General features: G+C 40.7%; 1 protein-coding gene across 2 annotated transcripts in view; it reads right to left on the reverse strand.

The window, feature by feature from the left end:
* The window catches only part of SLC18B1 (solute carrier family 18 member B1), a 28,822-nt gene extending 8,636 nt beyond the window's left edge, over nucleotides 1–20,186 (reverse strand). Inside the window, exons 1-7 of one of the 2 annotated variants that reach the window (XM_090279863.1) lie at nucleotides 19,978–20,186; nucleotides 18,674–18,813; nucleotides 11,098–11,193; nucleotides 10,541–10,614; nucleotides 10,290–10,437; nucleotides 7,409–7,565; nucleotides 2,574–2,710 (exon numbers count right to left, since the gene is read on the reverse strand). In XM_090279863.1, coding sequence (XP_090135989.1) covers nucleotides 2,574–2,710; nucleotides 7,409–7,565; nucleotides 10,290–10,437; nucleotides 10,541–10,614; nucleotides 11,098–11,193; nucleotides 18,674–18,813; nucleotides 19,978–20,020 — 795 coding nt within the window. In that variant the 5' untranslated portion in view covers nucleotides 20,021–20,186. Of the gene's footprint in view, nucleotides 1–2,573; nucleotides 2,711–7,408; nucleotides 7,566–10,289; nucleotides 10,438–10,540; nucleotides 10,615–11,097; nucleotides 11,194–11,395; nucleotides 11,845–18,673; nucleotides 18,814–19,977 lie in introns of those variants that run through there. The other variant, XM_090279862.1, reaches the window with a different exon arrangement.
* Between the last annotated feature and the right edge of the window lie 1,374 nt (nucleotides 20,187–21,560).

The raw sequence follows: 21,560 nt of genomic DNA on the forward strand, positions 1-21,560 counted from the left end.
GGCCCCCTCCCTCCAGTTGTCCCCCCCTTTTAGATTATGTCCATTAGTTGTGCATACAGTTCCTCCCAACCTCTGTCTATTCCATTCCCTCCTACCATGATCCCCAATTCCTATATCATCTCCCTCCCTCTCCCCACTCCCCCTCCCTGTTGACCTCCCCCCACTATGCTTCCCTTACCCACAGTTCCTTTTCCACTCTCGTTGCCTGTTTCGTTTGCCTTTGTTTCATCTCCCTATCTTCTGTTATTTAAACCAGTCCCTTTAACTTCTCATATAACAGTGGTTTGGATCTAATGAACTCTTTCAGTTTTATTTTGTCCTGGAAACACTTTCTCTGTCCTTCTATTCTGAATGACAATTTCGCTGGATAGAGTATTCGTGGTTGTAGGTTTTGGATTTTCATTACTTTGAATATTTCTTGCCAGTTCCTTCTTGCTTGTAGGGTTTCCCTTGAGAAGTCAGCTGATAGTCTAATTGGGACCCCTTTGTACATAATTCTTTTCTTCTCTCTTGCTGCTTTTAAGATTCTCTCTTTATCTTTAATTTTTGACATTTTGATTATAATGTGTCATGGGGTGGTTCTCCCTGGGTCCAGTCTCTTGGGAACTCTCCTTGCTTCCTGGACCTGCAGGTCTATTCCCTTCCCCAAGTCTGGGAAGTTCTCCTTTATTATGTTTTCACTCAATTTTTCAAGTTCTAGTTCATCTTCCTCATTCTCTGGCAAACCAATGATTCTTATGTTGGGCCTTTTATAGCTGTCCCAGAGGTTTCTGATCGTCTCATTGTTGCTTCCTATTTCCTCTCGCTGCATTGGTTGACTGCTTCTTCCTTCTCCATATTCCAGTTTGTTGAAATGAACTCTGGATTCCTCACCATCTGTCTCGTACATGGTTTTGTTCCTTTCGTTATGAAAGTTTTTCGCTTCTTTCATATCTTTTTCCTGCTCTTTTGTGAATTCTGTAAGCCACCTGATAACAATGGCCCAGAACTGAGCCTCTGACAGGTTTCTTATCTGTTCATCTGTCAGGTTCTCTATCTGCTGCCTGGTGAGCTGCACCACCGGGATCTCTATAGTTGTCTGCCTCATTTTGACAGATGCGTTTTGTTTTCCTGGGCTGGCTGTCGGGGGCGGTGCCTGTGTACTCGTAATGACCCAGCGACCGGCGCCCTTTGGCGTCACAAGTCAGCGCCCGGCGCCTGTCTGCGACCTATTTCGCAGCCCTGTGGTGCTTTCTTTCTTTGGGGGCGGGGGTCCAAAATGGATACACACAGTTATTCCGCTAGGAGACCGGGATCCGTCCTCCCGCGCCCCTGGGCCTCACTGTTCAAGGCGATGCTGCGACTGCTCTCCCCAGCGCCCGGAGTCGCGCACCGGCAGGGGCTTGATTGGAGTCGCGCCAAGCCTCCGGGCTTTTTCGCCGCCCCGCCCCCGCCGCCGCTCCGCAGACAGCTTTGCCTTCTTTAACTCTTACCTGCCCAAATGGCACCGCTGGTTTATAACTTCATGTGTTGGGCTTCCGTGTAGCTTTATTTTCTGGAATTTCTAGTTATCCTTTGTTTTGAAGTAGTTGTATTCCTATCTGGTTGTAGAGGGAGACCTAGCGTGTCCGTCTAAGCCTCCATCTTGGCCGGAAGCTTTTTCCCATTTTTTTAGACACCACTTCTTGTGGACAGTAAAATGACTCTTAAAGAGACACACTGTTGATGTGAGTGGAATGTGTCACCATAAACATAAAATATTTTTCTTATGTTGTACTGCCTGAATGCTCATTACTGAAGCATGGTCTATTATTCTCTATACTTTGAGCCATGCATTAAAATTACAGTCTCCAAGTTTATTTTTTTGAGTAGTTTAACACCCCAAACTGTCTTTAGTGACTTCAAGAGGTATGTTTCCTTTTTTAAAATTCTAGTGCTTCACATACAGTGTGGATGCAACTGATAGATTTCTGTCTTATAGATACATTAATTCTCCAGTATAACTAACTACCAGGCTTAGTAACACACTTTATTGCATTATTAGTAATCTTTTTCAAAAACATGTAAAAACAAAATCCTATGATAACAAACTTTTAGAAGTCAATATTAATTTTCAGCACTAAAAAATCAAGAGGCTCTGGGTTTCTCTCTCCTATCCCAGATTAATATAGTCTATAGTCATTCAATTATATGCAATAGCTTAAAAAGTAAGTGAACTCAGAAGGGATCTGTTTGAGAAGAAGGACACCTCACATTACATGAGCCACTGGGTATCCCAATTCTCCACTGAAATTCAAACAGAGGAAAAGTATTCTTGTTAAGCAGCCAGGATGCTACGCAAGCTAGACCTATGATGACTCAAGTTTGGCGTTGAAAAGAAGGGGACAAATGTTGGGGCCACTTAGAGAAGGGCTTCTTTCATTTACACTGAATCAGACCCCTAGTTACAGAGACATCAGATGAAGGCACAGACCACCTTGGTGTGCAGTTCTCATTCTGCCTCCTTCTCACAGTCACTCGGAGAACTTCCCACCCAGCAGACGATTATGTCCACTTCCTACAATGCAGAGCTCTCCGGCAATCAGGCTACTCACCTTCTTCAAAACAAAGAGAGACAGAGTAGAATCAAGGAAGCCAAAACACGCACTGAATGAGCTGATGATCAAGGATATGAAGGTGACCTTGGGTAAACTGATGAGTTTCCAGAATGAGTTCTCACCTGGATCAGACTCTTTGGGGTAAAAATGAAGAAAGAAATTAGAGTAATTAAAATCACTCAGCTATCATTCAACCTATTTTGAAAATAAAATTGGCAAGGCAATCATTATCTGGTAATCAAAATAACTGCACCTCTGAGTTGGCCCAAAACTGCTTATCACCTATATTTGTAGAACTGATTCAAATCTAGAGGCCACATTCAGTTTTCCTAAAAATAATGTCTCAGGTTCAAAAAAATGTCAGCCAGAATCAGAGTATTAGGAGAAGAAGGGGTCATAGGTTATAGGCTATAACCGAGAAGCATGTGTGGCCTTCCCCAGACGGAATTAAGAATTTGTAAGGTTTAATTTGGTGCATAGGAAAAGCCAGGTGCTTTATCAGAGATCAAGGTGTGTATGCTGAGGAGATGTCTGAGTTCATCAAAGAACACAAGACAATTTTTTTTCCTGTTAGCAAAGAAAACACTGGATTGAAAGGGGTGCTACTGAATCATGTGTAAAGTACACTTGACATTCAAGGTCAGTTGAGCGCCAAGCTCTCTTCCCACCACTCCCTCAGCTACTTCATTCTTCCCAGCACAAGCCATGGTTGTTTCCAAGCTTCTGGTCAGATTCTATGATTCATTTTTCTTCTGCTAATTTTTCAAATTCTATTCACTTCATAAAGTCTGGCTCTGGCCCTAATTATTCCACAAATTTTACCTTTCTCTGGTTTCCTGCTGCAGTTCAGGTCTATACCATAAATTGTATTGTATTCTATTTTTAATTTAATCTTTATTGTATTTTTTCCATTACCAATTAGTTTCCTTGTAGCCCCACTCTCAGCAATCACCACACTGTTGCCCATGTCATGTCCGAGTCCTTTTTTCTTTATGCTTAATCCCTCCACCTCCTAACCCTACCCCCTACCCCCTACCCCCACCCCTGCCACCAGCCCTGCTCTCCATCCATGAGTCTGTCTCTGTTTTGCTTGTCAGATCAGTTTGTTCATTAGATTCTACATATGAGTGAAATCACGTGGTATTTGTCTTTCTCTGACTGGCTAATTTCACTTAGCATAACGTTCTCCAGGTCCCTTCATGCTGTCGCAAAGGGTAAAATTTTCTTCTTTTTTACAGCTGAGTAGAATTCTGTTTATACCATATATTTTAGCCCTTAAGCTGTATTTCATTTTACATTGTTTACTATTGTTTGATGGCTTTCCTAGCTTTCAATTAATTTACTAAACAAAATCTTTGCTGAGCTATGTACCACACTAAATGCTGGACAGAGGTAAAGAGGACCAACTTAGACCTTGTCTTCAGAGAGAAGTGGAGGAAGGTAGGCTGGAGCTAGGAGGGTACGTACCTACTGGAGCATAAGAGCATTTTCTTAAAACAAACACAACAACAAGAACCATTACATAGAAAATGCTTTCCAAAAGCAATATGTCAGTTGATGCCTAAAAGACAAGTTTGAGTGAGCAAGCAAAGAGGAGGAAAGAATAATCCAGCATGTTGTTCCAGGAATGGCACATACCAAGACTCAGAAGTGAGGAAAACCTATTCTGTGTTTGAGGAAATGAAAGAAGAGAAAGTTGGAGGAGATTGGGGTCAGGGGTATCTATGCAGTGGGGAGAGATCATACTGTAGGAGAATGCAGAGATATGATTATGCAAGACTTTGGAAAGTATGCTATGAAACCTGAGAAGTCCTAGGACTTTCGAACAAGGTGTGACACTCAGATCTGTGGTTTAAAGAGACCTCTCTGGCAGTGTGGAGAATGGAAACAGGCACCAATTAGGAGCCTTTCGCAGTAGCCGAGGCCACAGGTGATGCTGGCCGAGTCTGGGCAAGGAAGGTCTTTGAGAGCCAGGCTCAGCACTAGCACCCACCACGGTTCATTACTCAATCAATTCTTGTTGAATAAGGACCCACTACGGAGCAAAGTACAAAAAAGCACAAAGAGGGCTTCAACTATTTTAAGTGCCACATTTGGACTTTGTCAGATATGGGGGGGGGGTAAAGTTAAACTGTGGTGTTCATTTCTCAATTATCAGCCGATTTTTCAACCAAATCCGAACACAGCCCAGGACATTCAACTTACAGGAGGTGTGTAGTCAGACTAAAAAGAGGTCAAGCACCATCGTGTGGCTCAGTGTGGTAGTGTCAACAGGGAGACTGCCGTGGGTTTTGAATTGTACATTAAAGATGTGTATTGGTCACCTTTAAGATATAAATTATACAAGATCAACTTTAATCAGTTACACTTATTGTGCATATAAAAGGCATGATGGATTTATGGTATAAGACAAACTGTTCTGGCATAAATGGTTCTCTTCTCTAAATCCAAAGGGTGAAAAGGGGTTATCCAAATAGTAAGAATGTCCCTGAAAACAAACATATAATGAGTTTAATTAAGCTGTTGAAGAAGCTCACATAATGATAACGTAGGGTGATACCTGCTTCAAGAGACATACAGCAGAATCATCTGGGAAGCCTGTCCAAGCGACTTGGGCACTCTCTCTGCGCCTCCTGCTTCTGATACAGTCTTCTTAGAAGGACATGCCTGCTCGACAATGCCCACTACAGGGAGCTACTGGTAGAGATGGGAAAGTGGGGTACCCCTCAGGTGTGTGGGGGCAGAAAAAATACTGAACACTGTGGTACCAGTTACTGAGCATTTAGTACAATGATTGAGAAGGTTCAGGAAAACTTCCCCAAAGAGGTAACATGAATTAAGTTCTAAAGGATAAATAAGGGGGTGGGGGTAGCATGGGAGATACACTCCAGCTCATGTGACACCCCCTGCTGAAATCTAACAGCTCTTAGTGGCTTCTAGGATAAAATTCACATTTTATAGATTTAGGGGTTTTTTAATAAGAGCGCAGACATGTCCATGATGGTGTTTTAGAAATACTTTTTTGGAGCAGCACAGAAGAGGGGACTTGGTGAATAGATATAAGAGGTGAAGGAGAGGGTGGGATTATAAACTGACTCTTAGTCACCCATAGCTGAAGTCATATTGTCTGTGGGTCTAGAAGCAGATAAATGAGTGGAGTAGAATACAAAGTTGTGCCGAAGTCCTCAAAATAAAATATTTAATTTTCTAGCTTCTATCTATAAGCGCTCCTAAAACAATCATTTTAAAAAGCACTCCATAGGACCTGGCTGATGTGGCTCAGTGGATTGAGTGCCGGCCTGTGAGTTGAAAGGTGGCCGATTCGATTCCTAATCAGGGCTCATGCCTGGGTTGCAATCCAAGTGTCCAGTTGGGGGCGTGTGAGAGGCAACGGATTGATGTATCTCTAGCACATTGATGTTTCTCTCCCTCCCTTCCCCTCTCTCTAAAAATAAATAAACAAAATCTTTTTTTTTTAAAGCACTCTTTAATGGCAATATTTACAGCTGTAACATAATCAATCTTAGAGATTTTTATAGCATTTTTTTCCATTCAATCTAACTAAAAGATTCTTCTGCAGATAAACAGCAGGTTTGCCAAACAACTTTGTTTATAAAAATATAGCTAGTTGGGACTTTGTTGAATAAAGATGCAGAGAAATTTTAAATGAGAAATAACAAAATTGAAGAGAAATAAGTACCAAGCAACTAAGCTGGTGGCCATTAGAGGGGGCTGCCAAAGACACCAAGATGTGGGGATAAGGGGAGAAAATAAGGAGGGCAGGACGGGACTCATGGAGTAACAGATGTTGGGACCAGCCCAGCACCTAATCACATAAGTTCTCAATACCATGTCCTACCTAACGAGTAAGCAAAGTATTTTTTCCTTACATGGTGTGGTCACGGGTAACAAAACTCTCTCCCCTGCTGCATGAGAATCTGACTTGGTGTCAGTTGCTTAGTTATCGGCCAAGTGTACATCTGTGACCCGGTCTGAGCATGGCCCAGGATGCTGGTGTGCAGACACCACCCTTGTTGCAGTGTCACTGGTGTTAGAGGACAGGCCCTACCCTGTGTTTCAGGGTGAGGGTGCCTCTCTGGCAACGGTCTCTAGCTGTCTCTTCTCCAGCTCTCAAGTTAATTCTAGCTCCATCCCCCTAGTAATCTGATAAGGGTAAAATGCCAACTTTGTTACTAGGCAATGTTGCTCATAAGAAAAGTGACCTTTGCCTGGTAAATCTGAACAAAGGGAGCTATAAACCATAAATACCTGGTGAGATACTTGTGCCTCCCTGAGTGTGATTATAGAGACCCTGAAAGCTGTGCCCATGCAGTTGTTACAGGACAGGTTAACTCCTACAGGGCATGAAGCTCTGCAGCCAGGATGACTCCCATTACTGCCTGCTGTGGCCCCATGTCCTCCCACCCGGGCTGTGCTGCACAGACCATTGGGAAGGAAGGGGTGGCCTTGCTCTTCTGTCTTTACAGCCTTCTAAGAAGATGGAGCCATGTGTGGTGCACGGTAACTTGTCATTATGAATATTTAAGTCCACAATGACCTTTGGGGGGCACTGTTTATGGTGAAGTTTTATGATCAGAATCTAAATATTTGCTAGTTCTAAAGGTCGGAAAAAATTCTGATATATAGAAATGTATATAAACTGATTGCCTAAAGGATATTTTTGAAAATAGAATTAGTTATTTCAGGGTGCTTGAAAAATCTATTACTGATTATATAAAATAAAAGTGAGAGTATGTTAAATTGGTCTCCTACAGAGGCATACAAATACTTAAACTTAAGGTTCTTAAAATGAGTAATAAATGTTGTCTTACCATAATTAGGTAAAATATACATGTTGAGTGGTACCATCAGCAAAATTATGCATCCCAGAAAAATAAAAGGCACCTCATAGCCAAAGGATTGATACAAGAAGCCACCTAAAGGAGGCCCTAGCACTAGTCCCAGTCCAGAAAAAATCTCAAGACTTCCCTAAAAATGGGGAAACAAACAAACAAAAAAATGAGTTAATATACTTTGTTTGAAAAATTAACAAATAAATATTTAATGGTCACTATTTGAAAAAATTCTATCCACTTCAAAATACACATACACACATACACATGCAAGTTCAAGACAGACCCCAAATTTAAATATATATATTGATATCATAAAAATACTAAAAATAAAATATGGGAGTTCTTTCATTCTTTAACCTTCATGGTAGGGAAGGTTTTCTAATTACGTCAGAAAACACAAAAGAAAGGGGTGATAAATCTGATTACATAAAAATGGGAAAAACTATGCATGGCAAAACACATCAAAAGACCAAGAATAGAGAAAAAAATACTGACTAAGGACTCATTTCCCAAATATAGTAAGAAAGTTACTACTACTCAGTGAGAAAAGAAAAAAGAACAAAACAACCTAATTAGGAAAATGGTCAAATGCTATAAAGAGACTGTTGACACACAACATGGAAAAAGCAGTTCACCTTTACTTTTCAAAGAAATGAACAACTGAAAGGACAGGATACCAATGTTTGCCTATCACCTGTCAAAGTCTCTCTACTTTCAAGAATTTGAGGAAAGAAGCACCCTCGGACATTGCTGGCGAGGGAATACCAGAGGGCCATTTGGCAAATCCATCATTACAAATGCACACATTCTCTGACCAAGAATGCCACTTCTGGGAATTAAATTTACAGGTGGAGCCATAAAGATGTGATACAGTCTATGTACAAGTTTATGTCTGTAGCACTATTTGCAACGGCAAAAGATTAAAACAATCTAAATATTCATCAAATTAAATAAACTAGGTTACAGCCATACATACAGTGAAGTACCATAGAACCATTAAAGAGAAGCGAAGAGTAAGGAACTTTCTAGACATAGAAAGATTTCCAATATAAGTCAATATTCGTGGTTTAGTAAGAGAGAGTATGCTATCATTAGTGCAGAGAAAATGGAGGGAATCACATTATCTCCCTGTGTGTGTGTGTGTGTGTGTGTGTGTGTGTACATAAATACATGGAATCCCTTGGGAATTATCCTGTAATGTCTGTTGCCTTCTGGGAGAGCAATGCTGGACTGGGTACCTGGACAACAGGTGTATCTATGAGGGCGGAGTAATAGTAATACATAGAATATATTCACTATATCTTATATTTCCTTTTGTAACTTTTGAATTTTGTACCATATAAAATTCTTTTGTTAAAGTTAAAAGAAATAAAACGGTGCTATGGAAAAATAGTTAGCTATTGCAGAAGTCTTACAGAAGTTGCCCCATTTTAAATCAATCTAGTTTGGAGGCTTTAAAGAGACCCGTGGCTTGCAACCTGACATCCTCAGACCTCACAAAGACCATTAATAACTTTCAACATTTCATAAAGAATACAGGAATTCTACATTCCATCACGATAATGTTATCTGGATCAACTACTATGTTAGGTAGTTATCTTTTGGCTACAATTTTATATAGAAAGTTGGTATGCTAATACTGTTTTCTCCTGGTGATCAGAAAATCCAAAGAACTGTTGGATCACAGGAATTTCTTAGGCAGCATTTTTCAGAGTGTCCCACAAAACACTAGTTCTTTAAGAACCAAAAAGTTGTTGCATGGTCAGACTGAGTTGTAGAACATTAAATAAACTATTTCTACTATAGAATGTCTTAGTCTTAACACACTCCATATGTACACTCCAAACATGTTTAGCAACGAGACCTTGTTTTACAGAGCATGTCAACAGACTGGTCTCCTGAATTCTTTTTGAGAAATACATTCCTGGGAAATGTAAACAAGAGACCTGTCACAATGGTCATGACTGCATGCCTAATGGCTATAGGATAAGCTTATTATAAAATGAGACTATCCGGCCATATATTTATAAAATAAAAAGTAGGAAGGACTATCTACACAGCAAATAGTTTGTTTAATGGTCAAACTTTTTAATGTAGTATTAATATGGATAAATGAGGTAGTCCTTGATACTAAGCTGATTATACCTGAGGCCTAGAGGACAATTATATGCTCTGAGGTGACATTTGGTCTCTGGACAGACCCAGGTTCTTCAGATATGCATGGGTCCAAGAAGGGAGCTATGAGAAAGTCTGCCTTGCATCAGAGAGGCAGAAGCCAGGGGCTGGGACAGGAATCTGGCATGTCACTAATAGCCGTCTAAGCACCTAGGCAATATAGGAGAAGTACATCCATACCAGTGTGTGGGTTCTTATTGCAAAATAAGGGGGTACTCCACAGACAGGCAGCACAGAAGCACTTATGAATTTCAAGATTGTCTTTAAGGTCTCTCCCGTGAATCTGGGAAAAGTGAAGGAAGGACTCCAGTACAAATCAAGTGGCCACGAGAGATAACCCTTTTCTAAAGCAGAGAGACACTTCAGGCAGCCAAGCTCCAGTCTCGGCTACAGAGTGACAGCAAAATAGTACTAGGAAGGTATTTAAAAAAAAAGTGATAAAAAGAATATTTGGCTTGGACCACATTTATCTGTCAAACTGCCCATTCAGGGGATTCTAAACCCAAGAACAGACCTAAGTAAGACTAATGATACCGTTTTTGATAACTTGCTCTTGGAAGTACAAACACACTGTTTAAAAAGCAGGTGTAGTAGGATGGACTGCAGCTTTAACTTGGAAGGTAAAATAAATATTTTAGCTTGCACTAAAAACAAAATAGGAAAACATTTATAGGATACATACCAGTATTGTAGCCACATTATTTGGGAAAGTCTTTGCGAGGATAGAAAAAGATGCAGTTATTGCTGCAGCAAAGCTTATTGCATCTGTTATTCTCACGAGAAAACACAGAGCAATAAATATCGGTCCTCCTGGAACCTGATCCAATACACTGAAAGAATAAGACAAGCAAAGCTGGTTTTTATTCTTTTACCTTTTCACTGTATTCACTGCAAAGAGCAGTAGTACCTCACCCATACCGAAACGTGACTTACCCAAAGAGCACTGTAACTCCTCCTGAGACAAACACTCCTGCTATGAACATAAATTTTGCTCCAATATGTACAAGCTATAATAAATGTCAAAAAGAGTAGTAAATTTATGACTGCTACCAGTCTGTACTGACATAAACAAATCCAAAATATACAACCTTGGAAAGATATGAACAGTTACCATAATTAATATTTATTTATTTTTTAATTAATTTTATTGTATTTTTCCATTACCATTTAGTCCCCTTATATTCCCCTCCCCCCTGAAATCACCACACTGTTGTCCATGTTCATGAATTCTTTTTCTGTTTTGCTCAGTCCCTCCACCCTCTACCCTCCCCTCCCACTATAATCATTATTTAATAGCATAAAAATATATGTTTCTTAAAACATGAAAGAAGTTAAAAATCAATCAGCCATAAGAATGGAACTGTCAACATTGGCACAATTCATAAGGTATAATGGTTTCTGTATCAACAGAAATTCTAAACTAATAAATTAGAATAACTCATTATACAATTTTTTTAAATTAAAATGTTCATATGAACTGTAATACTTACATATTTTCCAAATAACAAAGAGGCTATCAATTCAAACAAAGCATAACATCCAAAGATCATACCAATAACTGTATTGCTGGCTCCTTTCTTTTCAGCCTTTAAAGAAATTGAAAAGGAAGCAAGTTTGAAAGACAAATTAGCATAAATGTAGAAAAACGGAGCTATTAGATAAGAGAATCATCTTCTTGTAACCTTTATTTGTGTAGCAATTTCAAAAATTATTATTCTATATAAACAGAATGGTCAAGTAAGGGAAACTACCAAAATCTAGTCTTTAACATGAAAATAATTCACTCACCATGCTCATAATGGATCATTAGCTTTATGATCTTAAGGAAGAACAAAGTTGAAGGCATCATACTTCTTAATTTTGAAAATAAATTTAAAAACTACAGTAATTAGCTCTGGCTGGCGTGGCTCAGGTGGTTGAGCGTTGTCCTACAAACCAAAAGGTTGCCAGTTTGATTCCTGGTTAGAGCACATGCCTGGGCTGCAGGCCAGGTCCCCAGCTGGGGGCGTGGGTGAGGCAATTGATAGATGTTTCTCTATTACATCAATGTTTTTTTCCTTTCTCCCTCTCTTCCCCTCTCTCTATGAAATAAATAAAATCTTTAAAAAATAAAATAAAAACTACAGTAATTAAAACTGTATGACCCTGGCATATAGACAGGCAGATCAATGGAGCAGAATAGAGAGCCCAGAAGAAAACGCACACATATGGCTCATCGATGTTCCACAAAAGTAACAAGGACACATGATGGGGAAAAGACAGTGTCTTTAAGAACTGATGATGTTAAAACTGAATATTCACATGAAACAGAATTAACTTGTATTTTACAGTATTCACAAAATCAACTCAAAACAAAGGGGAGACTTAAACATATGACCAGAAACCAATAAACTCCTCGAAGAAAACATAAAGAAGGTACTTCCTGATGTTGGTTTTGGCAACAACCTTTTGGATTTAACACCAAAAGCACAAACAAAACTAAAAGTAGATAACTGAGACTACATCAAACTAAATAGCTTTTCTCACAGCAAAGGAAACAACTAACAGCATGAAAAGGCAACCTACAGAATGGGAGACAATATTTGCAAACTATCTACTAGATAAGAGGTTAATATCCAAAATATAAGAATCTCTTAAACTCAATAACAAAAAGAAAGAAAAAAACCAAAAAAAAAAAAAATTGATTAAAAATGAGGCAAAGAACTTGAATAGAGATTTATCCAAAGAAGATATACAAATGGACAAGTATGTGAAAAGGTACTCAAGATCACTAATCATCAGGAAAATGCAGATCAAAATCACAATAAGACATCATATAGACTTGTTAAGATGACTATTACTTAAAATACAAAAGATAAGTGTTAGTGAGGATGTGAAGGAATTAGAACCCTTATAATAGTGTTGGTGGGAATGAAGAATAGTGCAACCACTATAGAAAACAGAAGAAAAAAAAACATTAAAAATAAAACCATATAATTCAGCTACCCCCTCTTCTGAGCATATAACCAAAAAAAAAAAAAAAAAATTGAAAGCAGTGTCTGGAAAAAATACTTGTAGTCCCATGTTGTCTGCAGCATTATTCAGAACAGATAAGATATGGAAAGAACCCAGAACTCTATCAACAGATGAATGGATAAAGAAAATGTGGTATATACATACAGTGGTGTATCACTAAGCTTTAAAAAAGAAGGAAATCCTGGTATTTTCAACAACATGGATAAACCTTGAGGAAATTATGTTAAGTGAAATAAGCCAGGTACAGGAGAACAAATATTACATGATTCCACTTATATGAAGTATCTAAGACAGTCAGAAGCAGAAAACGGTGGCTGTCAGGGCCTTCAGGAAGAGGAAAGTAGGGAATTATTTTTCACTGAGTGTGAAGTTTCTGTTAAGCAAGATGAGGTCATGTTATGTTGTTATTACAAAAAATAAAAAATAGGAGAAAAAGAAGGAGGAGGAGGAGGAAAGGGAGAAGGAGAAGAAGAAGAGAAAGAAAAAGAAGGAGAAGAAGAAGAAAAAAAAAATCCACAAAAGAACACACGGAAATTTTTGTAGGGAATGGATATGTTTAGCATCTTGATTGTGGTGATAGCATCACAGGTATGTGTATATGTCCAAACTCATCAAGATGGATAAATTCAATGTGTGCAACTTTTTGTATATTGATCATACCTCAATAAAGCCTCCCACCCACCCAAAATTAGCTTCAGCTGGCAAAAAAATCAGAATTAGAGAATATAAGAAAGTATAAACAAAAGCAAAAAATCTTAGCTGAGGAAAATTGCGCTCTACTTCACCCATGGAACTGAGCAAACAGCTGATCTTGACATACTCCCTTTATGCTATCTGCAAAATAATAGAAAATATATAGATCAGTCTCTGCCCCTAGTTCCTGGCACAGAACTCCTTTCGTCGTCGTCGGCAGCCGTCCGTCTCGAGAAACGATGGCGTAGCTTCTTGAGTGTCTATCTGCACCGCCGAGAATGGCTGTGCAGTCCGATTCGGGAGTGACAATCCCTGCCGTACTTGGTACAGGTGAAGGCAGATGGCTGTTGTTGCTGCTGCTGACGCTGCTTCCGCCTCGATCTTTTCTGGACCGCCTCCTCCTTGCGCGCAGCCTCCGCGCGTGACGTACCTTGTCTGACCGCGAGCCTCCAGGCTAGGCGGTCGTCTGCTTGAACTTCCCATGTGTTGAGATTGATGGAGCATTGTGTCATGTCCTTTTTGCAGATGTCTTTGAACCGCAGTTTTGGGCGCCCTGTCATCCTCTTGCCTTCTGCTAGCTCGCCGTAGAGGAGGTCTTTGGGGATACGGCCTGCATCCATTCTTTTGACATGGCCGAGCCACCTGAGGCGTCTCTCGCTAAGAACTGCATGCAAACTGCTCATATTGGCTCGCTTCAGCACCTCGGTGTTGGGGACCTTATCCTGCCAGGCGACATGCAGGACGCGTCGCAGGCACCTCATGTGGAAGCTGTTGAGTTTCCTTTCGTGCCTTGCGTAGGTGGTCCACGTCTCGCTGCCACAGAGGAGAGTGCTGAGTACGCAGGCTTGGTAGATGCGCAGTCTGGTTTTCTCAGTGAGGCTGGAATTGTTCCACGCTCGCCGGTTCAGTCTGGCCATAACTGTGGCTGCCCTGGCGATTCTCCGGTTGACCTCCAGGTCGACTGACAGAGAGCTCGAGATGGTGGACCCGAGGTAAGTGAAGTCGTTGACAACCTCCAGGGTGTATCCGTCGATGGTGATGCATGGGGGAGTCCCCGTGCCTTGAGCCATAACATTCGTCTTCGTCAGGCTGATGGCTAGTCCGAACTCCTTGCATGCGTGGGAAAGGCAAGTGACTAGCTGCTGGAGTCCCTCTTCGGAGTGTACAGAACTCCTATAAACCTTGTAATTTTCTAAGTGATAAGAGCATTAGGAGCATCTTTTGTTCTAATATTTGGTTTTTGATCCTGGTTCCTGACACTGAGCTCCTAACTTTCTTAAAATTTCCTGGGTGACAGAAATGTCTTTTTTTCTAATGAGCACCCCCCATCACCACCCAAAACACTAACCCGTGATTAGAAGCCCTTCCCCCCTATTCTCTAGAGAGGGGCTAGAAATTGAGTCAATGATTGATCATGCAACATGATGAAGCCTCTATTAGGATCCCTAAGGTTTGGAGAGCTTCCAGGTTGGTGAATACACAGAAGTGTCCAGAGATAAGCGTGCCCAGACAAGGCATGAGAGCTCCGCATGCCCCTTCCCACACACCTTATCCTACCCATCTCTTCCACCAGGATATTACCTATATACTTCATAAGATCCTTTCATAATAAACCAGTAAACATAAGTATTTCCCTTAGTTCTGGGAGCCACTCTAGCAACAATCAAATCCAAGGGGATAAGGAGGTCATGCAAACCCCCAACTTGTAATCCAGTCAGAAAGAAGTAGTGCAGTACCTAGGGACCCACTACTTGTGTTGGCATGTCTTATGGAACTGGGCCCTTAACCTGTGGGGTCTGTCAGAATCAAAGCGAATTGTAGGACACCCAGCTGGCATTACAGAGAATTGCTTGGTGTGGGAAAAAGCCCACGTCTGGTGTCGAAGTGTGTGAGTGTGGTAGTAGTGTGACAGTAAAGGAGACACACACAGGAGGTAAAGTTTTTCCTATTCAGTGTCACATTTACTTACTGGATTGAACTCCACTAAAGACAAAAAAAATTCTGCCAGTCAAAAATCTCAGGAATAGGAAGTTCCTTGAGCTGGCACATGAGTCATACCAAGACCCAGTCTAGTTCTCTGTTTCTGATATTAATACCAACTACATGAAGTTTGGAGAAGCCAAAGTTTTTTTCCTGACATCATCAACACAGATAAAAGATGTCTCCCCAACATTCTATGTTCTCTTGAAACACCTAGAGTAGTGTATCATCCATGAATATAACACTTAATATTTATAGCCTATTCTATCAGTGAGTTCCTAAATTTGCTACAATAGAGTATTTACTCTAAATCCACTTCTTTTGAACTTCAAATGATACTATTAGTTGTGATATACAACTGAATTCACATGCAAAAATAGAAGGCTTGTTTTCAAACCCTGGAAAGATGGTAGAGCCCCTCCATTACTAATAATCACATGAGATAATGGTGTGGAGAAAAGAAAGGTCTTATTACAAAAGATACCTCTGATTGCATCCTAGCAAAAGGTTATGCTGTATATAGACTGCAAAATGAATCAACATTTCTACTACAGAAAGTCAGGTAGTGTTATGAGTAGAACTGTGTGCCTCAAATGTCATATGTTTAAGTCCTAACTCCCAGGACCAAAGAATGTGACTTATTTGGAGATAGAAACTTTATAGGGGGGCAATCAAGTTAAAATCAGGTCAGTGAGTTGGCTCTAATTTGCAATAACTTGTATATTTACAAAAAGGGGGAATTTGGAAACAGAGACACTCATAAAGGGAAGACCACGTGAAGAGACCCAGCCAAGGAGAGAGTCCTGGAATAGATCCTTCCCTCACAGCCCTCAGAAAGAAGCAACCCAGCCCACACTTTGATCCTGGACTTGTAGTCCCCAGAACCGTGACACAGTAAGTTTCTGATGTTCAAGCCACCCAGTTTGTGGTACTTTGTTATGACAACTCTAGCAAACTAACACAGGTGTCTCAAAGGGAAGGTATTACCAGAGGAGTCAATGAAGATGTAGAAAGAACATTCATTGGCCAAGTTACATTATCCATGTTTTTTGCTTAATAGTTCTAGTATTTAATTCTGGAGTCTGGAAGAAAATATATAACGGCTATAACAGCTAACATTTATTGGACCTGTACTATGAGCCAACATCTCTATTAAGTGCTGCTTTACATGGCATTTAAGAACAATTAAGGGATGTATTTTTTTAGCTCCATTTTAGAGATGAGAACACAGACTTCAAAGTTTCCAGTCACTGATGCCACAAGAGTTTCCATCTTGTGGAAACAGAATGGTGACAGGATGTCCTAGAACCACATACCACAGCAGCAGCTGAATACCGCTTTTAGAGCGTAGATCCTGCCTCACATTCGGGAAGCAAGAACACTGCTGAACACAATTCTTGGTTCACATGCAATCCGCTGAAAAAGGAGGAGGGTGCCAGAAAAAGGACAAGTAGAAACATGAATCTTGCACCAGAATTTAAGAAAGGCTCTTTTTCCTTTACCTAATTAGCTCTAGCTAATAGGAAGGATGACAGAGCACACACAGGAGGAAGGGTAAGTTCTGCCAGGCATTAGGCTTCTATAAGAAATGAAAAGGAAGAAGAGTCTACTCTTCATATCTCTATGCCTTTTAAAGGTAGAATGCTCTCTCCCTTGCTCCTGTCTTCTTTCCTTCAGCCTTCACTTCTGTAAGCAAAACAAAAAAACTAAGTCAAAAACTTAAGAAATGCACATACACACAGCCTGGTTTTCCTTTGCCTATATTCCACTAAAAAGAAATTAACACTAGTTGTCCTCACTGAGTTCCAGCTGAGCTGGGAAAGGCCCTTCTAAGTGGGTCGGTCCACCTACTCCAGTCTTCTGCATCTTAATTCCACGGGCTCCCAGCCACATTATTTTTTCCCAAATCCAAATCTGACCAGGCTATCCTGTCTTGCTCAAGCACCTCTGATGACATCTCATTGACTAAATCTTTGGCATGCATAGAAGGACCCTTGCCTTCTCATTCCAGCCTGCCTCTTCAGATCCTCTGCCTCCTATCAGACCTCACTCCAGCCCAGGCCCAAGCCTCACCAAGTAGTCTTCTGCTCCCCAAGAATATGCAATGTACTTTGCTAATCCTGTGACTATCTCAGGCTGTTTCCTAGAACACCCCTGCCTCTGTTGTCCACCTGGGGACCTATCATTTCTCAAGATCTGATCCCATGAAGTCCCTTTCAGTACCACCCCTTCTCGACCTGCCCTCCCTACCTGCCATCTGCATCCATGGGAAAATTAACCAATTCTTCTTCTAGAGTCTCAACATTTTGGACATCCTTTTCTTAAAAGATGGCCAAATACTCTGCAACTTTTTTTTCATGTTTTTTCTTTAATACCCAATGGACAGACAAGAGAGGGACATTTTCCTGATCTTTTTTTCTGACCTAGCATCCAAAGCCTAGCACACTTGAGAGTGGGAAGTCATTAAGCCTCCTACTCCCATTCAGTGAACAGAACTGGATTGGGCCATGCACTTTTCTGAGTCTGTTTCTTCATTTACCACATGATGAGATTCTTACTATTCTGCCTCTCTTATGGAGTAGCTGCAGAGACCAACTGGGATAACTGGGAAAGTACACTGGAAACGAAACATCACTGTATGGGTAGAGCTGTATTGTTCTTTAGCAGGGAAGCCATTTTTATCCTCTTTTGTTGTACAATGAATGAAGGCCTCATTTTATCAAAGCAGTTAGGGGGCTGAGAGGGGCCAGCACACTGAGGCTTTGGCAAAGAACAGGAAGTAAAACACATGGGCCTGTTATCTCCCCTCAGCTAACCCAGTTCCATTCCTTTCACACTATGTTCTGTCAACCTCCAGATTCCACGGGTTTTTTCCTTTTGAGACTGTGCTGTTACCTGTAGACCCTAACACCATATAAAAGGTTATGGTTAGAGGAAACTAGTCGAGATTAATCAGAATTCTTCCTTGGCACAAACACTGCCTCTCAATTCCACAAGAAATTCAAGTCAGGAAAGGGAACTTAGTGGACTATGGCTTCCTTTACTGTCTGAACATGGACTGTTTGCAGTAACATTAAAATCTCTGTTATTCAGTGCAGCTCTTTTTTTTTTCCAATAGCAGTAACCACATAAAGGTTAATCAAACTACAAAGTAAGCAAAGGTCAATTATAGTTAGATGAGTTATGTCCCAGGGTGATGTTCTCTTTCACTGGACCTTTTTCTGGTACCAAATATCCTGTAAGAAGTCTTCTGTTTGCTGAAGTTCTATACATCATCTTTACTACATGCGCATCTTTACATTTTACATATGGTAGAAGTAAATGATTCAAAAAGACTTTTAGGAATTAAGAGTTCATAAGGATGTAAAAATGTCTCACCTCCTTGGGGAAAAAGGGTCCAAGGATAGAATAGAACATCATAGAGCCTAAGTTAATGGAAGCTGCTGATATCAGTACAAAAAGCTGATCTCTCGAAAAACGGTTGGGTGTTTCTCTTGCACTTTCTGAAGGGCCATCACCTTAAATGCAAACACATTGCAATTACAGGCATGTCATTGGAACTACGGATCCAAGTACACAAATGTCACTTCTATGCACACACTATGCATTCTGACGATAACATTTACTGAGCTAAGGGCCATTTTCAATATAGCACATATGATCAAATGCAACACAATCCTTGTACATCACTGCAATTTTGAAAATGTATTCCTTTCATTGACATAGTATTCCCTATTAGAATTTCAGTGCAGAATTTATCAAATCATCTTCTCTGTTTTGCCTTCACCATAAGGCCTCTTTCACCTTGAATAAATTCAAGGATGAGGTTACAGGGTGCTGTCCAAGGGGTACTGCTCTCTGAAATATAATGTCATTTCTCAAGTTCCTAGCTTCATCTGCTACATGAACTCAATAATGTTATGGGCACGTCATGTTAGCTGTTTATTAAGCATCTAGGGCGGCACACAAGTTAAGTGAAGCGTAAAGAGAAAAACAAACTAAAGCATTCAAATGGTGGATTAATACTTACAATGGTATGCTCCTGGAAAGACAAGTCCCACAAACCCGTAAATCACTATTTTTTTTTTAAAGACACTAATTACAGGCCTTTTGTATCAATTAATTTAATACTTATTCCAAGGGCTAAATTTTCATTTAACTTAAAGACACCAGGTCAATTACTCAGTTTCAAACATCCAGCAAATCTATCAGTCACTTTTAAATTAAATGGTTTGGAGACATAAAGAAATCTAAGTAAGAAAAACATGTTAGGTTTGCTCGGTTTTTCAGTTTCTCATGACAGTGCAGGTGAAAAAAATCTGTGCAACATGAGGAAGTCAAGAATCTTTGTAAAACGTTCGTAGGTTAGAAAGGGAACTGAAGAAAGTTAAAAGTGGGGGACAACAGTGGGACCACCAAATGTACTGCGTTCCCTCTGTCTAACGGCATGCTTATTAGAATGCATTCTTACACACAGTGCTTAAAAGCAGAGCTAAAGAAAGTGGAGACCGCACCAACCCCAGTCCCCGAACGTGGTTCGTGTTCGCTGACCGCTGACCCAAACCCCACAGTCAGGCCCCAGTTTTTTCGACTCAGAAACAAAACAAGCTAATTCAATCGTTGATAAAGAGACAGAAACCAAGCCATCACGGCACGTTCGGCAGCGCCGCTCTCTCTGTTACCTCCTGAGGCACATGGGCCCTCGGGGTCCCCGGGCGCGTCCATGAGCGGCGCGTGGATTCCGGAGCCACTGCTCCCGGGTTGTTGCCGGTGTGCTGACACTCCGACTCCGGCTCCAACGAGAGGACTAGCGGAAGCCCGCAGAAGCGGGCGGAGACTGCTCGGCCTTGACCTGGCATCCCGATCGCCAGCGGCTACTAGCAGCCTTGGAGGACTGTGCTCCGGGAGGCGGGGCAGGATCTTTGTTATTTAAAGACACAGGCTATTATCACACCCCACCATCTGGAATATGCTGTTTGCTTTCCTCCTGTGTAAGAAAAACTAAAACTAAAAATGGGAAGAACATGTCTATATTCCATATAGTGGATCCCCTATTTTAAAATCAGTAAAATGTATTCCTACTAAAGGTAACAAAGGACGCTTATGTGGACACAAAAGGTAGAGTCTAAACAGAGCCACAAACGCGAATTAGGAAATTAGGTTCACACAGACTCTTTTTAAAGAGCGGGTATTTTTTCACGATGAGTAAATGATATAGTGTTGTAATCATGGAAGACAGACATTCATAAACTGGAAATGAATGAACTGATGTGAAGTACCAGGAGCGGAACACTTGCAAAAATTACGATGAATGTTGAGGAAGCAGGGTGGAGTAGCTAGGAATAAGACCTGGTGGCAAACGCCCGAGTTTCATTCCAGAGCGCTTACTGGCTGTTTGTGACTTTGGGGGCAAGGTCAGTTTCTCCATCTGTACAGGTGGAATTATAATACCTGTCTGGTAGGCTGGCTGTGAGCACTGGTGCACGGAGCCTGAATGTGATGGCTGTTCCCTTACACTCACTCTCGACTTTCTGGCACAGGAATAGAGAAATCACTTTGTCTTCACCTTTCTTACTGTTTGGGAACGATTAAAGTTTGTGAACTGAAAAAAATTTTGATTCGGAGCCAAGATAAAACAAAGGACTATTGAGTTACCGCCACTGTGACTTGAAAAATGAATGAGCCCCACTCTGGCTTCTGCCCTCAAATATCATACCTCCTTCTAGGAGATAAAACAGACGCCAATTGATAATCTATTCTAATGCGATGAGTTCTATAACGTTGGAACAACTGTTTACTTTGGCTAAATGAGCCCAGGATGGCTCCCCGAGTCAATGATGTTACCTGGGGTCTTGAATGTTATGTAAAAATTCCTGGGTAGGTCAAGAGAGCCTTTACTGCCATTCTCAATAGAAGGATTAGCTCTAGCAAAGGTTCCTTAAAGTGACTTCCAGAATCTTTATGATTTAACCCTGTAAAATCCTCCAGTCTCATTTTATTCCCCCTTCTCTCTCCAATCTAAGATCAAGCTGTACAGGAGAATTACTTTGAATTATTTCTTCGATGTTTACATTCCCTTTTTTCTTCTCTCATTCTGGGCTGTTTTTTATACACATTTTGGGTCACCTACACTGGTCCCCTTATTTATTACTCTTTTTACCTTCTACTTTTTACAATTTTCTCTTTTTGCTCCATCTTACAGAAAGTTCCCCCAAACTTCATCTTCCAAACTTTTAAATGATTTTTTCATTTTTGTTGTCATCTG

The sequence above is a fragment of the Furipterus horrens genome, unplaced genomic scaffold (assembly GCF_987537825.1).
Source record: "Furipterus horrens unplaced genomic scaffold, mFurHor1.1.pri manual_scaffold_6, whole genome shotgun sequence".
Taxonomy (NCBI): domain Eukaryota; kingdom Metazoa; phylum Chordata; class Mammalia; order Chiroptera; family Furipteridae; genus Furipterus; species Furipterus horrens.